General features: G+C 39.1%; 1 protein-coding gene across 4 annotated transcripts in view; it reads right to left on the reverse strand.

Annotated features, from left to right (window-relative positions):
- The window catches only part of cry3a (cryptochrome circadian regulator 3a), a 30,905-nt gene extending 4,930 nt beyond the window's left edge, over window positions 1-25,975 (reverse strand). For 2 of the 4 annotated variants that reach the window (XM_052108112.1, XM_052108111.1), the window contains exons 1-9: window positions 25,822-25,975; window positions 21,657-21,827; window positions 12,520-12,628; window positions 11,231-11,373; window positions 5,791-5,975; window positions 5,471-5,559; window positions 5,137-5,277; window positions 3,511-3,822; window positions 1,842-1,993 (exon numbers count right to left, since the gene is read on the reverse strand). In XM_052108112.1, coding sequence (XP_051964072.1) covers window positions 1,842-1,993; window positions 3,511-3,822; window positions 5,137-5,277; window positions 5,471-5,559; window positions 5,791-5,975; window positions 11,231-11,373; window positions 12,520-12,628; window positions 21,657-21,814 — 1,289 coding nt within the window. In that variant the 5' untranslated portion in view covers window positions 21,815-21,827; window positions 25,822-25,975. Of the gene's footprint in view, window positions 1-1,841; window positions 1,994-3,510; window positions 3,823-5,136; window positions 5,278-5,470; window positions 5,560-5,790; window positions 5,976-6,511; window positions 10,315-10,907; window positions 10,956-11,230; window positions 11,374-12,519; window positions 12,629-21,656; window positions 21,828-25,821 lie in introns of those variants that run through there. The other 2 variants (XM_052108115.1, XM_052108113.1) reach the window with 2 other exon arrangements.
- Between the last annotated feature and the right edge of the window lie 282 nt (window positions 25,976-26,257).

Raw genomic sequence — 26,257 nt, forward strand, 5'->3', positions numbered from 1 at the left:
AAGAGATTAAGGTTACGCAATATGGTTATTGGGTTTCTCCTGAAAGTCCCTGTCAGGAAAACAAGCAGATACAGCAATAATGACAAGCTTTCTCTGATTGTAACAAATACAATAATATCAAGTCAGTAGCTTGAAGACTCAGGAAAATACATTTAAATTGGTTATTTTTATGTCATTGAAAAAAAAAACATTGATAAAAAAAAACAGTTCCTCAGTATAATCTCTAATTCTTAAGTCAGATGTTCATGTAACATTAATGATTTATAGATATTTGCCGATTTACACTATGAATAAAACTGTCAGCACAACACCATATAAAGAGAAACTCCCAAAAACAGAAAAGTTCAGAAAGGCTCTACTGAAATCAGGACTTGTGATTTCAGTAGAGCGGTGATTCCTACTACAACATGCATTAGAAAGCAGAGGCAGAGACCAGGACCTCCTAATCCCACAGATCCAATCAGACACCACCCACCAACCCCCTTCAACAAATCAAAACTCTGTGTATTGTGAGAGGTTCACTGCCACTGATCGCTTTTGAGATGACAGTGATCCCAAGCCTAGGCAGAGAAACCTGCTAGCTGGCAAAGGAGTTACACTGTACGTATATTGTTCTCTGCTGCTGGGTGGCCCCCTCGTTTTGCCAAAAGAGACCAGAAACCTTTTGCCAGGAACAGTCACATCCTGCCTGAACAAGCAAATGATCAGGGTTTGCACAAGAGCCTTGGGTATTCGTGGAAGACACATTACATGTGCAAAAACTGAAAAAAACTGGACAAAAAAAGATAAAGGATCTCTAACAACTTCATTGGGACAGTTGTGCTGAAGGCCAGCAGCAAGCAAAATGAACCATTGTGGTTCACTTGTACAGGGCTGCGTTCAACACCTAGAGGACCACTAAACATTTCAAAAAGAGTCTGATAAGGAGGTGTTGTCTAGAGCTAAATTGAAGTCACTGTCTCTAGCTTTGGGCCCCACCTCCCATCATGCTCTCTGGACCATGAATTGTGGCTCTCTATGCATTAAAAATAGACAAAGCTTCGTATTTCCCTACCAAGTGGTTAAAATAACTTTTGATGTAACAAGTTGCTACCAAGCTGAAGAAAAGGCTACTGCATTTCCCACTGATAAAGCAGCAAGATTCAACCACATTCACAGGTAACAAATTTCCAAATGCTTTGGCTAAGAATGGCTTTCATCTTAAAAGCAATCAACCACAATTCAGAAGCTGTAGGAGAAAGTGGAACTTGAGACGAACGCACAGATAAACAAAACATACAAGCTTTACGCAAACATTATGCAGCTATGTATAAAAATCACACAAATATTTAAAGGCAAACATGGCATATGAGGTCTTATAACTACATGATACTGAATAACTTTTAAAAAAATTAGTACCAAAACTTTCATCTGCAAGCAAAAGTTAGAACAAAAGCAGACTAAATGGACAGGCTAGTGTTCCTTGCTTTCCTGATTAATTTATGTTGGTATCTAAACTGCAATTCTATGACTTTTGTTACTTTTCTAAATCTCTGACAGAATATCATATAGTAGGATAAAATGTGAGTTTATAATCTACCCCACCCCCCTTTTTAATCCTCCATCTAAAACCCATATTCATTAATTACCCTCCCAAACTACCCAATTATCCTTTGTGGCCATCAAATTCATTTGAAAAAATTTCTTTGTTACCTCATCTTATTAAACTGACTTTCTTTATGGTTTATATGTAATACAATTTACTAGTTTTGAAATTGAAACAATGACCTTTTAGAGAAAAGTTTGTTTTCCAAGCAGATAATTGACTCTGGGTTATGTGAACATTTGGGAACGTTACCAACCTAATGAAATCGCCGTTAGGGTCAGTGCGCCTGCCGAAACCCACTGGACAGTGGCAATGAAAGAACTGTTGAAAGAAAGAGCTACAGGAGAGCCACATCCAGCTGCCCGCGTTCACACTCCAGTCAGCATCCAACAGAAGCTCTTCAAACACCTGTCAATTATAACTACAATTACTCTCCTGCCAATCAAAGACAGTTGTTTCTTAACCGTCATTCTGACCTCTGTCATGAAGGTAACCGCCTGGCACAGAGTCTTGCAAAAAAGATTAATTCACTGTTATTAGGGTTAGGGTTTGGATTTAGGTTAGATTTAGGAGTAGAGTTTTTGATGAAGGTTTAGGTGTAGAGTTTCTATGGGACTCCAAATACAAAACAAAATAAACTTGTGTCTGAAAGTTGCATGCAACTCTCAAGAGAATTTCGGCAGCCAGAGGGTTACCTTCTAGACAAGACCACATTTTAACGATTTAGAACGCTCTAAACTTCATTCATAAAACAGTTTCTCAGCCAGAACTGCCGTTTAAGACTAGGGCTGCACGACATACTGTATTTATCAAAATATCATATATGTACATATCACTGTGTGAATAATCGTAAGGGCTTGCGATAACAGAATTATTTAAATTCTTCATAAAGTGATGTTTATGGCGACGCAGATAGTAGAGAACAGACTGGGTGCATGATTGTCAATTAGTTTGTGTGCTTGCAGTGTGTATAGGCACCATGGAAAAGTATTAGATATTCCCTATTCATTTTTCCCATTGTCATTTTTAACAGATTACTCGACTTATCAAGCATCACATTTTTCCTCCATATCGTACACCCCTAATCGGGAGTAGTGTAATCAGTCAAGATTTCTCAAGATCTGTAGACTTAACCATGTTAAGTATGGCCATATTGCATTTAGTAGGGGTGGGAATCCTCAGCCACCTCTCAGTTTGATTCAATTTAGATTCAGGGATCCGATTCCACAATGATTTCTGATGCTTCTCAGTTTTTCCAACATTAGCATAGGGGCACAAATCTTTGGCAAATTCTGTGTACAAATTTTGCAAAAAGCATACTAAAATATAGGCCAAGCACAACAACATCATATTTAAGTGTACTCTGCATGACCCAAGGAATATGAAGACACTTCTGAATTTAGAAACATTTTCAAAATGATATTAAGCAAATAATGCATTTTCTGCCGTTTCCTGACCACTAGGTGGCGCTGTCCCCAAACTTCTCAGGTTCCCTCAGAGCATAGCAAGTTTTGTTACAATAACTCAAAGCATTGTAAATATATAGCCTCCTTTTCTGTTTAGTGTCCTTCAATGTCACATTTGTAAAGCCATTTCTCTACAACAGTTTGGAATATCAAAATTCGAATTAATAACATTTTTGCGGCTTGGTCTGAAGATCATATGACTGAAATTTGGTGAAGATCGGACAAGAATTTTAGGAGGAGTAAATACATAAACTGCATATATAAGTCTTATAACCATCTTACATGGCTTACATAAAAGGCCATTGCCTGAAATTAAACTAAACTGAATAAAATGAAAACAAAAATATATTTCTTTCTCTCACTCGTATCACTCACATGCCAATCATTAAGTTTTCTGACCCCACTCTATAACAAAGGACGCAAGACAAAATTCACATATCCCATTTGTAAGAGATGCACCTTCATGCCCTCTTCCCAGCTGATCCACAGGTCTCCTCGGGTGAGGAAACAAGCCACAGCATGACGGGCCAGGTGGTGGATCCAGCCCTCCTGCCTCAGCTGAATCATAATGGCATCGATCCAAGGAAAACCAGTCTTAGCTTCAGCCCACTTGGCCAAGGCCTCTGGGTTCTTGTCCCAGGGGATATGCACACAGATTGGATTGCCTTCCATCTTGTCAAAGCGTGGGTTGGTGGTAGCAGCAGTGTAGAAAAACTCCCTCCATAGCAGCTGACCATAGAGGGAGAGGGGAGGAGTGCTGGTTTTCTTTACCTGCAAGCAGAAATTCACAGAAATGTATTTAATCGCTTTAAATATTTAAAGTGGCAACAGATGCTCTAATAGCAAATCCTATTCTTTAGCAGTAAAACTGACAGTAGTCTGAACATACTTGGAAAAAAAATGTTTTTAAAGGGATAGAGTTCACCTAAAATGATCATTCTCATCATTCACATGCCATCCCAGATGTGTATGACTTTCTTTCTTCTGTAGAATATAAATTAAGATTTTTAGGAGAAAGTTTAAGCTCTGTATTTCCAAACAATGCTGACCAGAACTTTGAAGGCCCAAACGGCAGTATAAAAGTAATCCATAAGACTCCAGTGGTTAAATCCATATCTTCAGAAATTATATGATAGGTGTGGGTCAGAAACAGATCAATATACACTTTCACTTTCAAATCTCCACTTTCACTTTCACAATCGGGGGTTGAAGTGACTTTCACATTCAGCCACCTACTGGTTGGGGCTGGTCAAAAGTTACGTTTGATAACAAAAAAGGGCTTAAATATTTATCTGTTTCTAACCCACACCAATCATATCACTTCAGAAGATATGGATTTAACCACTGGAGTCATATGGATCACTTTATGTCTCCTTTATGTCATTTTTGGACCTTCTGAGACACCATTCAGTTGCTTTGTATGGACCTACAGAGCCAAGATATTCTTCTAAAAAATCTGCAGAAGAAAAAGTCATACAAATCTGGGATGGCACAAGGTTGAGTACATTTTCATTTTTGTATTAACTCTCTCTTTAATTAAAGCATAAAAGGCCACACAACTATGTAATGTATGGTTATCATCAAGATTTTACAGGATGAGTTATTCATCTTCGATCATCATCATTGATTTAAAGAGATAGGATTGTGAATTGAATTTTTAGCTCACATGATAAATGTAGCAAAATAAGCAAGTTCATTTATAAATGATATAAGTTATCATACAGTCATCACAGTTCCCAACAATATGAACAGGATGAATACATGCTACAAAACCAGTTTGGACATTTTTGGACATTAAATCTCTTATTACAAATGTTCAAGTCATAGAAACTCTAAAATAACACAAATGGAAGTATGAGAGTTATTTAGTGGAAAAACCTCAAAGAATTCAAAACTATCTTCTGTTTTATCTCACCTTAGTAATACTTTGTCTATAATAGATTACAGCTCTGTACACTCTCTTAACCAACATTATGAGGTGACACCTGGTTCCCATGTATGCTGGGCACTTGTTGGTTGCTTTTTAATAAAATCTTGTCCAACTTAATCATTAAAAAGAATTAATAAACAAATTATTATTATTACCTTCCTATAGAGGTCTGTGAGTTTAAAATAAAAGAGGCGGCAGGAGAGACAGCCGAAACGGAGGTAGGGACTAAGGCCAGTCGGACTGGCCAGCAAAGAGTTGGCATTCATTCTGGGTCTTTCAAAATTTGCAACCCAAGCCTGGCAAAACATAAATCAACAGGAAAAGGGTCAAGTTTGAATTAAAATCACTTATTAATGAATGCATTGTAGCAATTTAGGGATGATAATGAATGATGTTGAATATACAATTTTACATTTAAATATGTGTGCGAAAAGTCAAATTAAGAGTCTGCTATAGTGGTTTGAAACTGTGCCTCTTATATGATCATACCTTTCTCTCCAGATGCCTCTCAATCCTTGTTAATGCCTCAGTTTCACCTCCTGGCCAAACAGCAGAAGGCAGTCCCTCAATGTCAAATCCTGGGACAAGATAATGTAAGTGAACCAATACTAATCCTACATAACCTAATTGGTTCTCAAGTTGCAGTTTATGAAACCCATAAATTGTCAGGTCACAGGAAATAGATTATGTGTTTCTACCATTTAAGCCAAGTCTACAGTTGTAGTAAAATATATGTGAGCCGGATTTACCATGCATTTCTGCATAAATGGGTCATAACATTTGATTTGCCAACCTGACAGTCAGCTCACCTAGCTCCTCCAGGGAGGGCACACCATATTTATCCCCATGGTCTTCGGAGACAGGTGTGACACAGCTGCCCATGATGGTATTGGAAAGGGTTTCTACTGGCAACTTTGGTTGGTCCATTTGGCTGATTAGAGTCTGGAAACGTTTGTAAGTAAGGGGAGGCTGACCACCGTTCAGTTCAATGATCCTAGAATAATGTGGAGCATAAATAAATATAAGAGCATTGTTTTGTTCCTGTATGCCACCATCCCTCACATACGTAGCATTTATTTAAAGCATTTAAAATCTTATTTGAGATTGTAAGGAGACAACAATATGGCTACTGGCTGTGCTTTCAAGCATTTAACTAATAAATCCATAGAAAATATAATTGTGCTAATTAGTTTAATAAACTATTATACATTTTTTTTTTAGATATGTAACAAAAAAGACCATTAAAGGTGATGTACTATTGTGGCAGCGGGGGCGTGGTCAAGTGTCCATCTGGAGAGAGAAAGAGCAGTAAGGGCGCTCACACCTGAGCTAAATTATGCCTAACACCTGTTTCTGATTACAGTGAACACAGGGAGAGCAGCATAAAAGAGCGACATAGCCAGCAGATCGGGGTAGTGTCTGGATCTGGTAGAGAGTTCTGTGAACACGAGACATTTTGTGAAGCTGAAACCGTATGTGTTATAGTGAAGCTGTCATCTAGCGTGAAAGCGCAAATAAAAGACCACTCACTTGAGTTAAAGGAACCTGTTGTCCGCTGTCATTTGTGGAGTCTTTACACTGGTGCCGAAACCCGGGACGAATATCCAAGGTGATGGAAGGAAGTCGCCCGTAGAGTCCTCCCAGTTGGCGGAGGTCCTCCAGTCCCTCATTGGTTTGCACCAAAACCACCATCAGACCCTGCTTGAGCTCCGGCAAGACCAGGATCGCCGGTTTTTCGAGATCCTGCGGGCTCAAGCAGAGGACCGGCATGCAATCCAGAGCCTGAAGTTGGAGATATTCCGACCGCCCATTCGCCTTCGCCCAGCGGCTCCGAGACGCCTGCCGGAGATGGCTGCTAGAGGGGAACCGCGACATTGAGGGACTGATCGACCAGGTGGTACTGGAGCAGTTCGTACAATGTCTGCCAAGAAGGACAGCAGAGTGGGTCCAGTGCCATCGCCCGGCATCGCTGGAGGCAGCCGTCCGGCTTGCGGAGGACCATATGGCGGCGATCCCGAGGGTGGAGGAGCCCGCCCTCTCTCTCTCTCTCTCTCTCCTCCCCCTGTGTTTTTCCCTGTTTCATCCCCATCCCCTCTACCCTCTCGCTCTACTCTCTCTCCAGGGCCCATTCCTGCCCCGCGCAGGTGAGGAGGATTTCCGAGGCCAGCTCCCCGGCCGTGGGAGGTGACACATTCCCCTTCCCGACCTTCAGCAGCCCTCGCCCTCAGGTGGGGGCGCCCTCCGACGCAAGTACGGGCGTAGTGCCTGGGTCAGCGTGTTGGAGGTGCGGAGACCCGGACCACTTCTGGGATCAGTGCCCTCTGATGGAGCTGGGGAAGGTGGTGCAGGTCTCCGATATCCCGCAGGCTGCCCCCAGTCGGGCCGGAGCATACCAGATACCGGTAAGTGTCAAGGGGGGTACTCACCAAGCATTGGGGATATACAAAAGTATCCTATGGTAACCCTGGTGATCAAATTCCGGGGAAAAAAACATATAGTGGAGGCAGCGGTTAGTTCCCGTCTCACCCATCCACTGATTTTGGGGACTGATTGGCCGGATTTTAGAAATGTATTAAAGGGTATTTGCGCAGATGGGTCCTGCACTTAAATAGGGAGATGTGAGATGTGCGATGCTCTTGCAGGGGAGGCGGAGCCTGGGCAGTCCTCGACAGCTCCACGTCAGGATGATGAGGGAAGGGGAGAGGCTACAGAGGCTACTCTCCCCTTCTCAGGGAACTCCCTGAGGGGGACTTCCCTTTGGAGCAGTCGCGGGACGAAACCCTCAAGCACGCCTTCGACCAAGTGAGAGTAATCGATGGTCGACAACTCCAGCCAGACATCGCTCCTTCATATCCATATTTTGCCATAATAAATGAGCAGTTGTACAGAGTGACGCAGGATGCTCAAACAGAAGAAAATACAACCCAGCTTTTGATACCATGGAGCCGTCGGGAAATAGTATTCCAGACGGCTCATTATAATCCCATGGCAGGTCACTTAGGAGAAAGGAAAATACTACACCGTCTAATAGCCCGTTTTTGTTGGCCGGGCATTGGCGGAGATGTCCGCAGTTGGTGTGCGGCGTGCCGCGAATGTCAGCTGGTAAGCCATCCGGCCACCCCAAAAGTGCCAGTGCGCCAACTTCCACTGATCGAGGTCCCCTTCGAGAGTATTGGGATGGACTTCGTCAGGGCCATTAGAACGGACAGCACACGGAAATCGCTTTGTATTGTTTCTGGTGGATTATGCAACGTGATATCCAGAAGCAGTGCCTCTGAGTAACATCTCCGCACGTAGTGTTGCGGAGGCACTCTACAAAATAATCTCCTGGGTGGGGATTCCGAAAGAAATTCTCATCGATCAGGGCACAACTTTTATGTCACGTACACTATGCAAGCTTTATGAACTATTGGGTATTAAGTCGATTCTCACTAGCTTGTACTATGTTATCTCAACTGGGCAATCTTTGCTTTTCTTGGAGGAAAATTAAGGTTTCATAAAGATGAACCGAAACAAACTTTTCCACTATTTCAAAATGTCGGGGAGAATCAGTGTATGCCTTTTCCATGATGGTGTGGCCGAGGGAGGTGGCCCCTTTGACAGATGGCCTAGTGGAGCGATTTAATAAAACCCTCAAAAATATGATTTGTGAGTTCATGCACGAGGATGCTAGAAATTGGGATAAATGGCTCGACCCCCTGTTATTCGCAGTACGAGAGGTGCCACAAGCCTCCACCGGCTTCTCCCCATTTGAGCTGCTGTATGGGCAGCGCCCACGCAGTGTGCTTGACATCTTGCGCAAAGCCTGGGAGGAGGGGACTTCAAATATTAAGAATTAAATTAAATACGTCCTTGATCTCAGAGCAAAACTCCACACTTTGGGGAAACTAACACAGGAGAATTTGCTCCGAGCCCAAGAACGTCAGCGCCGGCTGTATGACAGTGGTACTCAGCTAAGGGAATTTGCACCGGGAGATAAAGTACTCTTATTACTCCCCACATCAACACCCGCCAAGTGGCAAGGACCCTTTGAGTCACATGACGAGTGGGGGATCTCGATTTTGAGGTCAAACGAACCAATACAGGGGGGCGCACGTCAAATATATCACCTCAGCCTCCTGAAATTGTGGAGGGAGGCGGCCCCTGTGACATTGGCTACAGTGGTTCCGGAGAGGGCGGCGCTCGGGCCTGAGGTAGTTTCAAAACGTTATCAGCTCACCCCAGTCACTTGAGGACAACACCTTAAACCGTACCAACTCGAAGAGGTCTCCAGGTTACAGCATGAGTTTTCGGGTGTGTTCACATCTTATCCGGGTCGTACGAACCTCATTCAACACCACATTGAGAGCGAGCCGGGGGTTGTGGTCCGTAGCCACCCCTACAGATTGCCCGAGCAAAAAAAGAAAATTGTTCATGGAGAATTAGATGCAATGCTCGATATGGGGGTAATAGAGGAATCCCACAGCGATTGGTCCAGCCCGGTTGTTCTAGTGCCTAAGAGCGACGCGTCGGTGCGGTTCTGTGTGGCTTATAGGAAAGTCAACACAGTGTCTAAATTTGATGCGTACCCAATGCCTCGCGTTGATGAGTTGCTCGATCAGTTGGGCACTGCTCGCTTCTATTCGACATTGGATTTGACGAAGGGTTATTGGCAGATCCCCTTGTCACCAATTTTCCGTGAAAAAACAGCCTTCTCCACACCGTTTGGATTACACCAATTCGTAACACTTTCTTTCGGTTTGTTTGGGGCCCCGGCTACGTTTCAGCGTCTCATGGATCAGATCCTCAGACCGCATACAGCTTACGCCGCTGCCTATTTAGATGACATCATCATTTATAGTAATGATTGGCAGCGGCACATGCAGCATCTGAGGGCGGTTCTGAGATCGCTGTGACGAGCAGGACTCACAGCAAACCCAAGGAAGTGGAGGTGGAGGTACGGTATCTGGGCTTTCACTTGGGTCATGGTCAGGTGCGTCCCCAAATTGATAAGACGCCGGCGGTTGCGACCTCTCCGAGGCCCAAGACCAAAAAGGTGGTGAGACAGTTCCTGGGGCTGGCTGGCTATTATAGAAGATTTGTACCCAATTATTCGGACGTCACCAGCCCGCTGACTGATCTCACTAAAAAGGGAGCTCCAGACACAGTCCAGTGGACGGAGCAGTGTCAGCAGGCGTTCACGCAAGTTAAAGCCGCACTTTGCGGGGGGGGCTTTTACATTCACCCAATTTCTCTCTCCCTTTTGTGTTATAGATGGACGCTTCAGACAGGGGGCCGTGCTCTCGCAGGTGGTGGAGGGGGAGGAGTGCCCGGTGCTGTACATTAGACGCAAGCTCTCATTGAGGGAGACTAAGTACAGCACCGTAGAGAAGGAATGTCTGGCCATCAAGTGGGCGGTCCTCACTCGCCGTTACTACCTGTTGGGGCGGGCCTTCACACACTGTTCGGATCACGCCCCACTCCAGTGGCTTCACCGCATGAAAGACACCAACGCGTGGATTACCCGTTGGTATCTGGCTCTTCAGCCATTTAAGTTCAAGGTGGTCCACAGTCCGGGAGCGCAGACGGCGGCCGCCGATTTCCATTCCAGAAATGGGGGTGGGGGTGGTAGGCAGTCCGGATGTCTCCCCGGCCTGAGTCGGGCGGTGGGGATATGTGGCAGCGGGGGCATGGTCAAGTGTCCGCCTGGAGAGAGAAAGAGTGGTAAGGGCGCTCACACCTGAGCTAAATTATGCCGAACACCTGTTTCTGATTACAGTGAACACAGGGAGAGCGGCATAAAAGAGCGACATAGCAAGCAGATCGGGGGAGAGTCTGGATCAGAGAGAATTCTGTGAACACGAGACATTATTTTGTGAAGCTGAAACCGTATGTGTTATAGTGACGCTGTCACCTAGTGTGAAAGCGCAAATAAAAGACTACTCACTTGAGTTAAAGGAACCTGTTGTCCGCTGTCATTCGTGGAGTCTTTACAACTATGTAATAACATTGATGTTAAAATACTTTCCTATCCCAGCTTTATATGCAGATAAAGCTATAATTATGCTAATTGTAGGTTAATTCCCCAAAAAGTAATGAACATGTTTATTTGGATAGCTCAAACAATGCCGTGGCGTGATCTATGGCCAACGATAGATGTTGGTAGTGTTCAGGAAACTTATTTGAAAAGAGCCATTATTTTGCAATATTGTTGACACTAGTGGTGCAGAAATTACACTGTTCACCACTAAGGAAATGAGTTGCTCTTACATATCAAGGTAATAAAGGGTGTGTGAGATCTTGACGATGACTTCAACTCCAGCCTCCATTGCAAGCTTCTTAATAGCTGCATCCCTCTCCTTCCCAAATGGTTCAGAGTCATACTCGAAGGTCAACCTGGATATTTTCCACTCCTGCAGGATCAGATCCAAAGGAAAATACTAGACATGTATGCACTGAATGAGAGTTGGATTTTAGAAAGGATACTGACATTGACAAAGCAGAGAAATATGCGGCTCAAGTTCTATGCAACTCTGTGACACAATAACATATTACAGTTTCTCTCGATCGATTTTATGCATATCTCCAAACACAAGTCACTGCTCTCAAAACAATTAACACAGCCATCTGAAAACATTGTAATTGTCCAAAACAAATTGCATTTTTCTTTATTGTCCTCATTTTCTCGAAACACTACACACACATCTCTCAAAACTCATGCTTTCAAAACAGTTAACACAGACAACTAAATGAAAGTCATATTCTCAAATACACATGTCAGTTTGCCAAATTCCTTCATATTAATATCGGCTGTGTTAGTAATGCACACAGCGAAGAAAATGCAATTTACTAAATGTTTCACACAACTATCATGACCTTACCATCTATAAAAGGGGTAAAATATTAAAATTCACAGCAAACAAACAATGAGGAAGATGAAGAAGAGGGAGTGGGTAAAGAAAGAGAAAATCTGAGGAAGAAGTGATGAGAAAAGGGGAAAGTTTCAACTCTTTCAGGTGTGTGCGTGGAAAGACTTCAGGTAAGTCCAAATGGAGATGGTATAATGATGGTGAACAGAAAGAGGACATCAGGGTGGAAGATTAGAGTGAAGAAAGCTCAAATGATCTGCAAGTCCCTCTAATTGATCGTGTTCTAAAAGAAGAAGAGGGAGGAATGGCATTGCAAGAGGAAGAGCAGAGACAACTAAAAATTTTGAAACATTTTATGAAAACGCATGGAAAAAGGTCTTTACTGTGGATTTTTATGATAAATGTGTTAATTCAATAGTAGAACTGTGTGTCTATAACATTTTATGAATTTAATAGAGAACACATCTATTGCTTTGGTATTAGTATTTAATTTTAATAAACGCAGTATCAGAAAAGAATACATTGCTTCATTATGCAGTGAAATGTATTTGTTCTGCAAATGTGAGTGTCTGTTTCTACGGCTGTGTGAATTGTTTTGAGAGCGCTGATTATAGTTTGTAATGTAAAAAAAATCAACTGAGAAAAACTGTAAAAGACTGAAAGCAGTATTTTGATACTGAAGACATTCACCTTGAAAAGGCGTGGAAAAACATTAGCTGGTTGTCCACGGATAACAAAAAGGCGGGAATTGAGTTTTCGTAGATTGGAATCAAGATCATCCAGGCACTGCAGGAGAAATCTGTTAGGGAAGAAATAAACATTATTTTTATAATATATAGTATGAACATTCAGTGTGTTTAGGTTTGTTTCTGCAGTAAAATTTCAAAGGTTAATTGTAGTAAAACATTTAAAAACTAAATTTCTACAGAGTAGCTCATCAAGCAAGCAGATGAGGTTACTCAACTGAGCCCACCTAAAACACAATTTACTGACCAATCCTACATTAGCAACTGTTGGCTTCAGCCATATTTATGTAACAATAAAATGAATCTAGCAATTTCTTTAAAGAGAAACAGCAGATAATTGCTTTGCAATGCCGGACTTCATTTCAGCCCCTGTAATAATGATATCCATTTAATTTTTACCACTTTACAAACACATTTTACAGAAAATTATACTGTCTAAGTAAAGCTTTGATTCATTCCTTTTGGACAAAATGTCTTTCAATGATCATTTTAGTAAAAAAATAACAAAGGGGGTGGAGCTAGTGAACTTAATTACTTTTTATAAAAGCAATAAGCCACTTGAGGCTGTGTGTTGGTGATTATAACACATGGCCTTGATGCTTTAAAATAACCTTTAAACTTCACACCAACATAATCATTTGTAATACATTTTCTTTTAAATACAAAACGTTTTTTATTATTTATTTTTGCCACTATTATACTGTATATTACAACAGATGTGGAATAGGTTAAAGCCCAAATATACTGTGCACTCAACTTTATTCTGCCCCCTAGTGTAAGTAAATTGTACTGCACGGTAACCTCTTGAGCATAAGAACTAAGGTTGCAGGTTGTGTAATGCAGCTCTTAAGTCCACCATCGGCACGTGCCACCCATTTTTATCTAAAGCAAAAGCCCTGAGGCTTTACCTGTTCTACAAGCTGTCCCTGTTTCCAATAGATGCTCTGAGTTTCCATTCACAGATCTCTTCATTCATGACCTGTTTAGAAGTTAGGAGCTTAACTGCTATTTTTTTCTGTTCACATCTGCCTTCCTGCTGCCTTACAAGCTGAAGACACATTAAGTACTAAAGTAGCATTTACTGAGGAACACGCATTCATAAATAAATCAGACATTTCCTGACCGTGCGTGCACTATAGTTAATTGGCAAACTTTTAATTTATCTTAGGACTTGGATAGTTTCTATGTTTAACTTGCCAATTATTAAATTATTCTCTTTATTTATTTTGTAGGCCCAGCAGGTTCTGCCTATGGCCCCGTCTGTACAGAACACTTTGTTCTTTCATTAATAAGGTTATTGAATTTGTCTAAATGGCCCATCCAACCTTCCACCTGTGTGTTATTTCGTTCTAATGGAGTCATGACTGAGCTCAAAGTCAGACTCTCTGTAATCAAAGCCCTGATTAGTGACCCGACAGGGACAAATCTTCCTATGCTCCAGATTCTGGCTGGCCAGTCGACACACTGAAACACACAACAGCACAAACTGCAGTATTGGTCACCAACACACACAAATAATGCCTCCATTCATAACATCCAAAAGAATCAGACAGACCAAATCTACAAAATAATAGCTTTAGGGAGGTTAAGGATGGGAATGACAAATTTATTTTCCAGGACTATTTCAAGTCATACATTATTCCTTATGTAACTGTCCTGGCCTAGATTCAGAGTGCACACAATTTCACCACCGGAGGGCATAACATTAGCCTAGTGACCTCTTTTCAACCACAGCAACACTCTCCACTTGGAAAAAATACAATGCAATGAAAGTGAATGGTGATTGAAATTGTCAGTCCCTAAAATTCTGCCCAACATCTCCCTTTGTATTCCATGGAAGAAAAATAAAGTAATTCCAGTTTGTAACAACATGTACACAATGACAAAATTTTCATTTCTGAGTGAACTATCCCCAACTTTAATCTCCCAATTTGTTAAAGGGGTCATCAAATGGAAAATCTACTTTCAGAACTCAAAACTTCCTCCCCAGTTTAAAAAGAGCATTCATAGTTCCAACCCTCTAGAACATCTCATTTTCAAAACTGTGTGTTTGTGACGTCACGAGACATTGCTCAGTTGTATTTACACACCCCACAACATGTGTCATCGCACCCTTGGCCCCGCCAACTGGCGCTCAGTTCATATCGTAAACAGAGAGGGAAATAGACCGGCCTACAGTGGCCAGATATTCTTGAACACCAAAAGGAGACCCATCTGGAATATTTAGAATTTTTCGTGCATATAACATTCATTACACAGACGTCTTTGCATTACACAGATGTCTTTGACCATTTTCATGTTTATCACGGCACTTTTAAAAGACACAGTGTCAAGTTACAATTCTGTCAAAACTCTGTTCAACTCTGTTCAGCTACTCTGCGTTTTGCTGTTAATGCACCTGTCTGCACTGTTTTTAATTGTTGGTGTATGTAAACAAGCACTAGCTGGACGTCTTTGACCGATTAGATGTATTCTGTGGATCTGCGCCTCAGTCCTATGTGTGTACACCTATTTTAGCTTTTATGTCTTTCATCACATTCCCAGTGGGTCAGAAGTTTACATACACTTTGTTAGTATTTGGTAGCATCTCCTTTCAATTGTTTAACTTGGGTCAAACTTTTGGGGTAGCCTTCCACAAGCTTCTCACATTAAGTTGCTGGAATTTTGGCACATTCCTCCAGACAGAACTGGTGTTACTAAGTCAGGTTTGTAGGCCTCCTTGCTTGCACATGCTATTTCAGTTCTCCCCACAAATTTTCTATCAGATTGAGGTCAGGGCATTGTGATGGCCACTCCAATACCTTGACTTTGTTGTCCTTAAGCTATTTGCCACAACTTTGTAGGTATGCTTGGGGTCATTGTCCATTTGGAAGACCCATTTTCGACCAATCTTTAACTTCCCAGCTGATGTCTTGAGATGTTGCTACAATATATCCACATAATTTTCCTTTCTCGTGATGCCATCTATTTTGTGAAGTGCACCAGTCCCTCTTGTACACAATTTTTTTTTCTGAGGTATTGCTTGATTTCTTTTGATTTTCCCATGATGTCAAACAAAGAGGTTGAAGGTAGGCCTCAAAATACATCAACAGGTACACTTCCAATTGGCTCCAATTAGCCTATTAGAAGAAAAACTTGTTCATGCACAAAGTAGATGTCATAAATGACATCTACCAAAACAATAGTTTGCTAATATGAAATCTGTGGAGAGGTTCAAATATGAGTTTTAATGACTTCAACCTAAGTATATGCAAACGTCTGACTTCAACTGTATAAACTGCTTAAATTGTCTGGATTCAGACAAACTTATTCTGAATGGAAAGTGGCATTAATGTATGCCACTTTCAGCCATCTTTTTCAAACAATGGGTAGTAGAGGTCTGCAAAGGTATTAATTTAAACCCTGAATCTGGCATGAGGCAGAGACAATGTCACCTGACCCAACTGGTACCGTCAGATTTTAAGCCCATTTCCCGAATTCGCTTACTCTTTATAATTTCTTCTCCAAACAAGTACATTTGTTGCAATAGAGCGCAACAGTGCCCTCCCGCGTTTTTAGCCACCTGGGTTCTGAAAAGTTTTTTGTTTTTTTTTAGGCTTTTCATAAAATCCTTAATAAAAGATATCACAGCCATGAAGCAAACCAACAAGCTGCGAGGTGAATCACAGCATTACAAACTTTGATTTGAAGGTATGAACTACAATACCATAAAGCATTGCAAATTATTATATTATGGAAAAATATAAAACTAATGATTTTAGGTTGTTGATTATATAAGTTAAGAAACAAAATATTTTTATATTATTGCAAAATATTCTGATTTTTACAAATATATAATTCGTTTAAGAGTGTAGGCATGTATTGCATCATTCACAGTACGTGATGCAGTGGGTTGTCCTTGCAGCGCTTGTACGGCACGCTTTGTATTCATGGTGTAGCAGTTCTCTTCAGGGCCATAGGTAGTGTAGTTCTTTAGCAGGAATTCTGATATTACACGATTTCTTAAAAATTTAAAATAACACAGACTGATGGCTTCAACAGAAGCAGTAACAGTATATAACAGTGTAGTAACACTAAACACATAGTTTTAATGTGCGTGTGTGTGTGTGTGTGTGTAGTATGTATATATACTATATACTATATACTGTATTTATATATATATATATACACACACACACCACACCATTCAGCTACAACTGAGATTTTCACGCACAACAGTCTCTAGAATTAACTCCGAATGAGGCCATAAACATCCAGTGAGCGGCAGCTCTGCAGATGGAAATGCCTCGTTGATGAGAGAGGTCAACAAAGAATGGCCAGACTGGTTTGAACTGACAAAGTCTACAATAATTAATATAACTAGGGCTACTCTTTACAGATGTGGTGAAGGATTGGCGCTGTTTTGGTGGCACGAGGGGGACCTACACATTATTAGGCAGGTGGTTTTAATGTTGTAGCTGATCGGTGTGTATATGTGGTGGGCGATATCACCAAAATCTTACTTTTACATCACAATAATGATATAGCTATTTTTCTTTATATAAATATTGGTCTATATATTAAAAAAACATATTGTAATGCCGATTTTTGAATAATCTAGTAATATAATTAATTACTTTATAAATGAAACGACATCCTCAAACACAGTCAGAGTAAGAAAAAATGCAAATTGGTTTTAAATCAACTTTACCATAATGCAGAATTTCACATTTTACCAAATTTCAGTCAGATTTTGATGAGTATTATTATTTTTCTTGTAAACTTTCCTCAAGAAACTTCATATCTTCTGAAAGCAATGCAACAAAGGAAATAATCCATAAGTAAAAAATACATTAAAAAAAAAAAGATTTTTAATTTGGCTCTAAATTATTTAAGTTATCACTGTAGATAATTTTTTAATATATGAAAGAAAACACGTCTGGTTTGTTTCCTAAAATCTATTTATTAAGGGTGATGATGTGTAGCCTAGTTTAAAAAAATCTGTATGAGAGATGACACAAAACAGTTGCCACATGACATATTAGCGGTGTTCCTCATCAATGTTGGTTAGAATTTTGGGCTCTCTCGCCGTTTGAGATGTTTGACTTCCTCCATAGCAAGGTAAAACAACTCAAAACTCAGTAGAATTCAAACGGGTCACAAAAGTTTTGTGCTTAATGCCACGATAGAGAGAATCCTGATTTAGTACCGTGATCCCGCTTTAAGCTCTCCTGTCTGTGGAGCACAAACGGCGAAGCCGTTGGACTAGCACGCACTTTCAAACTGCTTCAGATAGTACAGCGCGCGACAATCACGTAAAACCCAGCTGTGTGTGTCAGATGATACGTTTATTTAATTAGAACACGAGCTGAAGGTCATGGAATTTGCTTCTGCGGCAGAATAAAAAATATATATATATTTCTTAAATTCTCGCAGTCTCAACTGAAGCCGCTCCGTCTTCCTCCATTTCTCTGACAGAATGTGTACACCATCTATGTGACGTGAATACAATGAGGTGCACATTTTATGTCACGCAGTGGTGATATTTTTTCCACGAAACAGACGATAATCCAAAATGTATACCGGTTGTCAAATTTCTACCTGTTTTTCATGTATACCTGTATATCACACACCCCTATAGACCTAATATTGTAAATAGTTCAGCCAATTATTTTATCTTGCTTCAAAAAATCCTATATTGTGTCAATACATGTTTATAATGCCTTTTCACTGTATTTCCAAGGTCCAACACATAGCAAGAAAAGTGCTGAACCTATACTTGCAGTGCTGCTTCTGCTTTGCACCATGTTGCTTAAGCGTACAGTGTGAATACAGCAACATGTTAATATGGGTGCTGAAATGAATATGTGCTGCTTCCCCGAGAGGTCTGAAACAGGCCTTAGATAACAAGGCCACTCTAGTTATTAGTGGTTATATTACGTGAATTTCATTACCGTCGTGTAACGTGATGTATGTGAACCAGTGCAAGGTACTGTAACATGAACCAATAACAAAATTATAGTGAAAGTGTGATGTGAATATCAGTACTATCATGTTATGTAGTGTGCATGAAACAAAACATGGTAGCACGAATCAATACCAACAAATTATCATTAACTCAATCAGTTACATCAAACATCTCTCAGTTCTATCTGTGTCAATGCATAAGTGTTTACTGTTGAAGAGTTATAGCAATTATGATTAACTTCTAATTGTGTGGTGGAAAACAAAAGTGGATTTTTGAAATTGTGCACAGACATGAAAATCTTCAAGGGATTGGTAAACCAAAAATAAAAATTCTGTCATAATTTACTTAATTTCATGTTTTTCCAAACCTGTACGACTTTCTTCTGTAGAATACAAAAGGAGACTTTTTGCAAATGAGGTGCAAAATGTTAGCCTCAGTCACCAGTCACTTTTACTGACTCTTTTTTCCATTTTTCTACCTAACATCTACTTTTGTGTTACATGGAAAAAAGAAAGTTGTGTAGGTTTGGAACAACATGAGGTTGAGTAAATAATGACGATTTTTCATTTTTGGTTGAACTATCCCTTTAAGAGATAAGCAATGAAGATTAAGAATCCTACAATAAGCTCTTAAATGTTTGTGTAGGGCCCAATGATTTACGTGATGAGGAAAATGAAGACGGAATCATGGAATCCAGTCATTAAAATGGAATTAACAAAAACACGGAATGTCACAGAATTTGAAATTGTTTGGATAAAATGTTTAAATGCACAATTTATAAAATGTATAAACTCGTTATAAGTCACTTTGAAGCGTGCAGCACATAGACTATGTATTTATTTAATACATTTTCAGGCCATGTAGCAAACTGCTTATTCTAAGTTGAGAAACTACCAGTGTGCAGCACTTTATTTAACAAAAATACTGTAAATCCAATGTTGTGTTTTGTATTGTGCCATATGGTCCTGTATAAAAGCACTTTTTAAAAAGTACCTTTTGTTCTACTTTCATTTGATCACAGTTAATTAAGTAATTAATTTGTTTTTAGACACCTTTTTGAGAAATTTTATTAAACAGTAAAATATGGAATTCAGAAAAAATAAAACTCATTTAGAGTAGATATATTAATTTAGAGCCGACTGCACACAGTCACCTGAAATGTCCCTGCATTAAAGTACCTGTTGTACTTTAGCTATGTTCAGCAGGTGTTTTAAGACTGCAAAGGCCATCTGAACACCGCAGCTGACAGTGACAACTCCATTCACAGGTACTTCATCTTTTAATCTGGTGAATTTGCTCTCATTAAAATTCAGATAAAATTTGCTCTGAGACAGACTGTCTGAATTTCTTCTTCGAGCAAAGCATCCACTAGTCATTGACTTGGCCTACTTTCCCTATGACTGACCACTAGGGCAATTAATCGCTTCATACATGGCCATTTGGTCAGATTTCTCCATGTGTGAGTTTTCACTGGTTGAAAATAGAAACACAGGAGCATAGCTGACTGCCTCCATGGCACTTTGACAGAAATCAGACATCGCTTTTACAAAAGCAACAGATGTATGACTCAAAAGCAGTTTGTCCTAAATTTAACCAAAATAAATTGTCAATTTACTTATTCTATGTCATGTCAATTTGTATGTTGTTTGGCCTATCCGGTTCATAGTAATATTAATAAATGTAATTTTCAAAGTACATTTGTACAATCAAAAATGTTGGTACTCTGTTGGGTCGCCACTTTATATCCAATGGAAAATCTGGGTCCAAATTCCTGAAGCAAAATTAATTAAGAACTATTAATATAATCCATCTTAAATCTGATGACATGAGAGAATATGATATTTCTGTATAAGTACAAATGTGGTGGTATCAAGTAAGAAGGTGTATATAGTACTTGGGCAACCACTTTATGATCACTGCAGACAGGATGTTCCTGTGAAATTTTGCAAATGGTAGTTAATTTACAACATGGTATTTGAGTCTTTGGTAAATCATGTTATGAAATCGTCCTGAATTTAACAGTTGAAAAAAAATACTTGATAATCATCAACAGTATATAAAATTACTGATTATGAGGTAATCAAATTGGGTCAGCTCATATTTCAGGTTTATGTAACAAAAGGTTTTTTTAACAGAACAAAAGCTACCAAAATCTAACATCTCTAAAGTTGGATTAGAGGTTTTTAACAACATGACCTCAATGTTGACCCCCATTCAAATGTAAACATAAAGTGACATACTGTAGGATGATAGAGAAGAAGATACTTTTTGTCATAGAGTATAGCCTGCCCTTACAGAAAATGGTGAACTGGCTGTAGCCTAATGATTATGGAGTTGCTCCAGGGAGACTCTTCTTGCAATTAAAATACTGTAAATAAGTCAAACCTGCTAAAATGGCAATTGTATAATAGGTGTGAAACCAGTGCATACAATGGATAGACAGAGCAAAAACGTTTAACTGAACATAACTAATTCAGTGACTGTTTCCTGGTGTTGTGGCCCAAATCAAAGGTCTAGGGGGTTTTCTTGGACTGCAACATAACAGGAATAAGATCAGTTTAACAATGCAGTCACAAAAACAAGTAGTTTTAAAACCAGATATTTTTCATATGCACATTAACTACGCATTCTTCTTGTTTAATTATGAGAGAGAGTATAATTAATGCCAGCCCAATAACAATAGAAAAATAAAATGGTCTATACTAGGCTGTGAGCAGACCTGTCTTTCTTCAAAAGGAAAAAAGAGGCAGAGCCAAAACAATGTCTGATGTTGTCTGACCTTACCACTGTCCTGTTTTAAAAGTTATACTTTTTGTCTATTTTACAACTCAAAGCTGCTGTCTTTTTCATTTGCATAACATATCATACAATAAGACCTAAATAGGGCAAAAGGTACTTGTTATTGTAGATAGTTTTTTGCAACCTCATTTGAGCACTTGATGAATAGTCACTGTGTTAGTAGCATTTCAATGTTGTCTTAAAAAAATGCCTTCTTGCACTGCATTAAGATATTATAAATATCATATAGACAACTGATTTAGGTTTAACAGGAATTAGGTTTTTGTATCTTGCATTATTTTGAACATTTTAGCTGACAGATTTTTTAACAAATGTTATACATGAATTGCACTCACCTCCACCTGTTGACCCCGAGGTTGGATGACCCAGCGAACCAGGGATCGAGGAAGTAGACACATCGAACAGTGTCTGCCCCACTCACTGCCTCCAGAAGTGCAGGATTGTCATGGAGACGGAGGCCCTTCCTGAACCAGTGGATGGAATTTGGGGCCATGTTCACTGTCACCCTTCAACAAAATGAAATAAGGAAAAAGTTAATCTAGACTGAAAAGTTAGATTGTTGACTGACTGAGTAATTAGTAACGTAGTAATTAGTTGTGGTTTTCAAATATGTTATGAAAAATAAAATAATTTGTAAATGTGATCCAGGTCTACCAGTATTAAACTAATGGGTAACACGTTACAGTAAGGTTCCATTAGTAAATGCATAGGTATCATGAACAAACTATTAACAATACATTTTTACAGCATTTATTAATCTTCATTAATGTTAGTTAATAAAAATACAATTGTTCATTGTTAGTTCATAGTGCGTTAACTAATGTTATCAAATACAACTTAAGTATTTTTCATTGTGAATTTGTGTTAACCAATGTTAACAAATTGAATCTTATTGTAAAACGTTACCAACTAATGTTATGATTTTACAAGACATTTACACAGCTATCCTTTTTTTGCCATTTTAATCATGCAAATAAATAAAGAACATAAATAAAAGTACTGTACAGAAATAAAAGTACCTCATAGAAAAAAGGCTCTAAAATGCTTTCTTAAACTTGCCATCATATAAAGTACATAGGGATCATATATAAAGGGATTACAAACATTTTCTAATAAAACTGAAATTGGGAATCCTGCTCAACACATCATCACCTTATGATAGAAATGTAACAAAAATCACCCATTGATGACACTACGGGCTAAAATGTTTTTTTCCCTCATTTTATATTGACATCAGCATCATAATAACATAAGTTGATGCAGTAAAATGAAGAATTGTTTTACATTTTTGCTTAGAGGGTATAGCTTTGTGTCTTTTTTGTATTGATTTTGTTGTTTCTTCTTCATGACTGGAGAATCCTCCAAATCTGGACTTCCACCCTGTCCATCTGAGCATTCAATCTTGAAATGTCTCCTTCGGAGACATTCATTTCTTGACTTTGCCTTAGTCTGATTCATGATTTGTGATGTCTGCACTGAACTGAATTCCATCATATGTCACAAGTGGAATGACACATATTTACATATACACTGGTGGCCAAATGTTTGGAATAATGTACAGATTTTGCTTTTATGGAAAGAAATTGGTACTTTTATTCACCAAAGTGGCATTCAACTGATCACAATGTATAGTCAGGACATTAATAACATGAAAAATTACTATTACAATTTGAAAATAAATGGTAATGTCCAGAACTTCTTAAACTACTACTAGTTTTCCTCCAAAAATCCTCCACGTGCAGCAATGACAGCTTTGCAGATCCTTGGCTTTCTAGCTGTCAGTTTGTCCAGATACTCAGGTGACATTTCACCCCACACTTCCTGTAGCACTTGCCATAGATGTGGTTGTCTTGTCGGGCACTTCTCACACACCTTACAGTCTAGCTGATCCCACATATGCTAAACGGTTTAAGATCCATAACACTCTTTTCCATTTATCTGTTGTCCAATGTCTGTGTTACTTTGCCTACTCTAACCATTTCTTTTTGTTTTTCTGTTTCAAAAGTGGCTTTTTCTTTGCAGTTTTTCCCATAAGGCCTGAACCCGAGTATTCTCTTTGCAGTTGTTCATGAAAGTGGTGTTGAGTGGGTAGAATTCAATGAAGCTGTCAGCCAGGGTTGGGGAGTAATGGAATACATGTAACGGGATTAAATATTTAAAATACTCACTGTATTCCAATACAGTTACAAATTAAATCATTGGTATTTAGAATACAGTTACATTCAAAAAGTATTTTGATGACTGAAGAGATGACTTTGCATTTTATTGTCATTTGTTTAATTTATTATTTAGTCCTTTCAGATGGAAAACATTTATACATATAAATGATTCGATCCAAAGTGCATTTGAATAGTGGTGAAACACTTTCTTATGATGTGTTACATTCACACAAGCAGACAGAGAAGTAAGTTTGAAGTAAGTTTGGAGCAGAAGAAATAGAAATAAACCTTGTGTAAATTGTGAGCTTTACACTAAGCTAAAATGTTACTTCTAGCCATTTTACATGCTAACTTTACCAGACACGATCATATTGTTTTATAAAGAAAATTAGTTGGATCATAATTTCTTTTTTTCTAGTAAGACCTTTGATATTAGGGAAATCATTTTATTCTTGATAATAATTTTTTTATTGTTTTCCTGTAAAAATGTCTAAAAATCCTTAAACAAGAGTAATCTAACGGAATACATTAAAAATTACATTTTAAAGCATGTATTCTGTAATCTGTAGTGGAATACATTTCAAAAGTACCTCCCAACCCTGCTGTCAGCCTAGGACATGTGAGGTGTCAGTTTCTCAAACTAGAGACTCTGATGTATTATCCTCTTGTTTAGTTGTACATCTGGCCTTCCACAACTCGTTCTCTCCTTGTTAGAGCCAGTTGTCTTTTGTCTTTGAAGACTGTAGTGTACACCTTTGTATGAAATCTTCAGATTTTTGGCAATTTCAAACATTGCATAGCTTTCTTTCCTCAAAACAATGATTGACTGATGAGTTTAGACAAAGCGGTTTCTTTTTTGCCTTTTTTGACCTAATATTGACCATAAGACATGCCAGACTATTGCATACTGTGGCAACTCAAAAACAAACACAAAGACAATGTTAACCTTAACTGTGTTTGATTTAATGGCAAATGATTTTCTAGTACCAAATTAGCAATTTAGCATGATTAATCAAGGATAAGGTGTTGGAGAGATGGCTGCTGAAAATGGGGTCTAAATTGATGGGACTGTTTTTACATCAGTCATGTCCTGACTATACTTTGTGATCAGTCGAATGCCACTTTGGTGAATAATAGTACCAATTTCCTTCCGAAACAGCAAAATCTGCATATTATTCCAACATTTTGGCCGCCAGTGTATAAAGCGTCTGACATCACAGAAGTCTGCTTCTCAAACACAAGCGTGTGTTTGAGCATTGTTTGGAACAAAATATTATAAATTCAAGCAAAGCAATATTTTGTAATTACATGCAATATTACACCTGTCTGGGGCAAGTTTATTGTTGTCTGTACCCTGGCAATTACTCCGGGACACCTCTACCTGGAATTGTACTAACAACTTTTATTGAAAGCTCATCTACTTAAGCACTTGGTGAAGTGACCTATACAGTGTATGCAATTGCATAGGAAAGGCAGACTCCTTTTTCCAAATCATTTAGCATACAAACCCATTTTATAACACTTTGAGCATTTATATTAACAACAAAGAGACAAAGCTGATGTATTCTGCATGATGATGCACAGCTAAGCACAGGTCTGTAAAGTCAAAATTTTGCAAGAAAATTAAAACAGCTATTGATTATGATGCGTGCGTGCATTTAACAAATGCATGGCTCTCATTTATTTAATACATGACCATAGAACCACAGCATTTTAATTTCCAATTATTATCTGCTTATCACATTGCACTGGGGGGAAAAATGTATAGCATGGCTGTGTACCAGCCGGTTCTAACGTGTAGGCCTATTTTTTGTTCTGTGCAGAGATAATTAAACTCTTTCACCTACCGGCCACACGAGAGTTATGGCCTACTATACAAATTTAAAAAACAAATTAGGCCTACCACTCATTAAATAGAGACTGTTTAAACAATAGTACTTAATAATAATACAAAATAAAATGTCATTTTAGATAATTGGTACAAATATATATTTTTGTTTCACATTTAAATTACACCAGTGACGCGCGGCAGTAGTCTTCGAAACATCCTGAAGTAGAAATTAGGTCAATTCAAAGTAGGTTAAACAGACGAGAGACATAGCTACAGTCAGTGGTTATTTAAAACATTTATGGAGCCCTTCTACGTTTACAAACTCCAAAAAAGTTCATTTAGATAAAAACACACAGACAAATGTAAAGAAAACGTTTGAAAAATGTAAGCAGGAAACCAAATGAACGAAATTAGGTCACAGGCGCACGTTACGTAACTCCAACATTGCGTTTTATCTTTAAGCAATAAATGAAGCTCAAAGAAAACAAATATGCGCATTGGAAGCATTACCTTTAACCGTTATGTCAGTCCCAAAGACAGGACCATCTCTTCCAGGTTCTAGCGAAAGTGACCCAGCTCAGAAATGACGATCTCGGAGTTCAGTCCGGACTCCGGTGCACAGACGGTCAAGCAGATTTCTTGAAACGCGCCTGCTCCTTTTTGCTCTACAATCTCCCAATGTAGATTTCCTAGTGAGAGCGCTTGCGGTTGTGATTGGTTGAATAGACATCACGGGGTACGCAGACGCTCACGTTTGGGAAGCATGAACAGAAATAATGACGGGAATGAATTGAAATGCGTTTGCCGAACAGATGGACTCTTTGGAAAGATAAAAAAAATGTATATGAAAAAGGAGAATCCTACGGGCATTTTCCAGTTATTATATATATATTTTTTTACTCTAAGACATGGAGGCCAGACAATCTGATATATTTGAAAATACAAA

Source organism: Xyrauchen texanus, chromosome 37 (genome assembly GCF_025860055.1).
Source record: "Xyrauchen texanus isolate HMW12.3.18 chromosome 37, RBS_HiC_50CHRs, whole genome shotgun sequence".
Taxonomy (NCBI): domain Eukaryota; kingdom Metazoa; phylum Chordata; class Actinopteri; order Cypriniformes; family Catostomidae; genus Xyrauchen; species Xyrauchen texanus.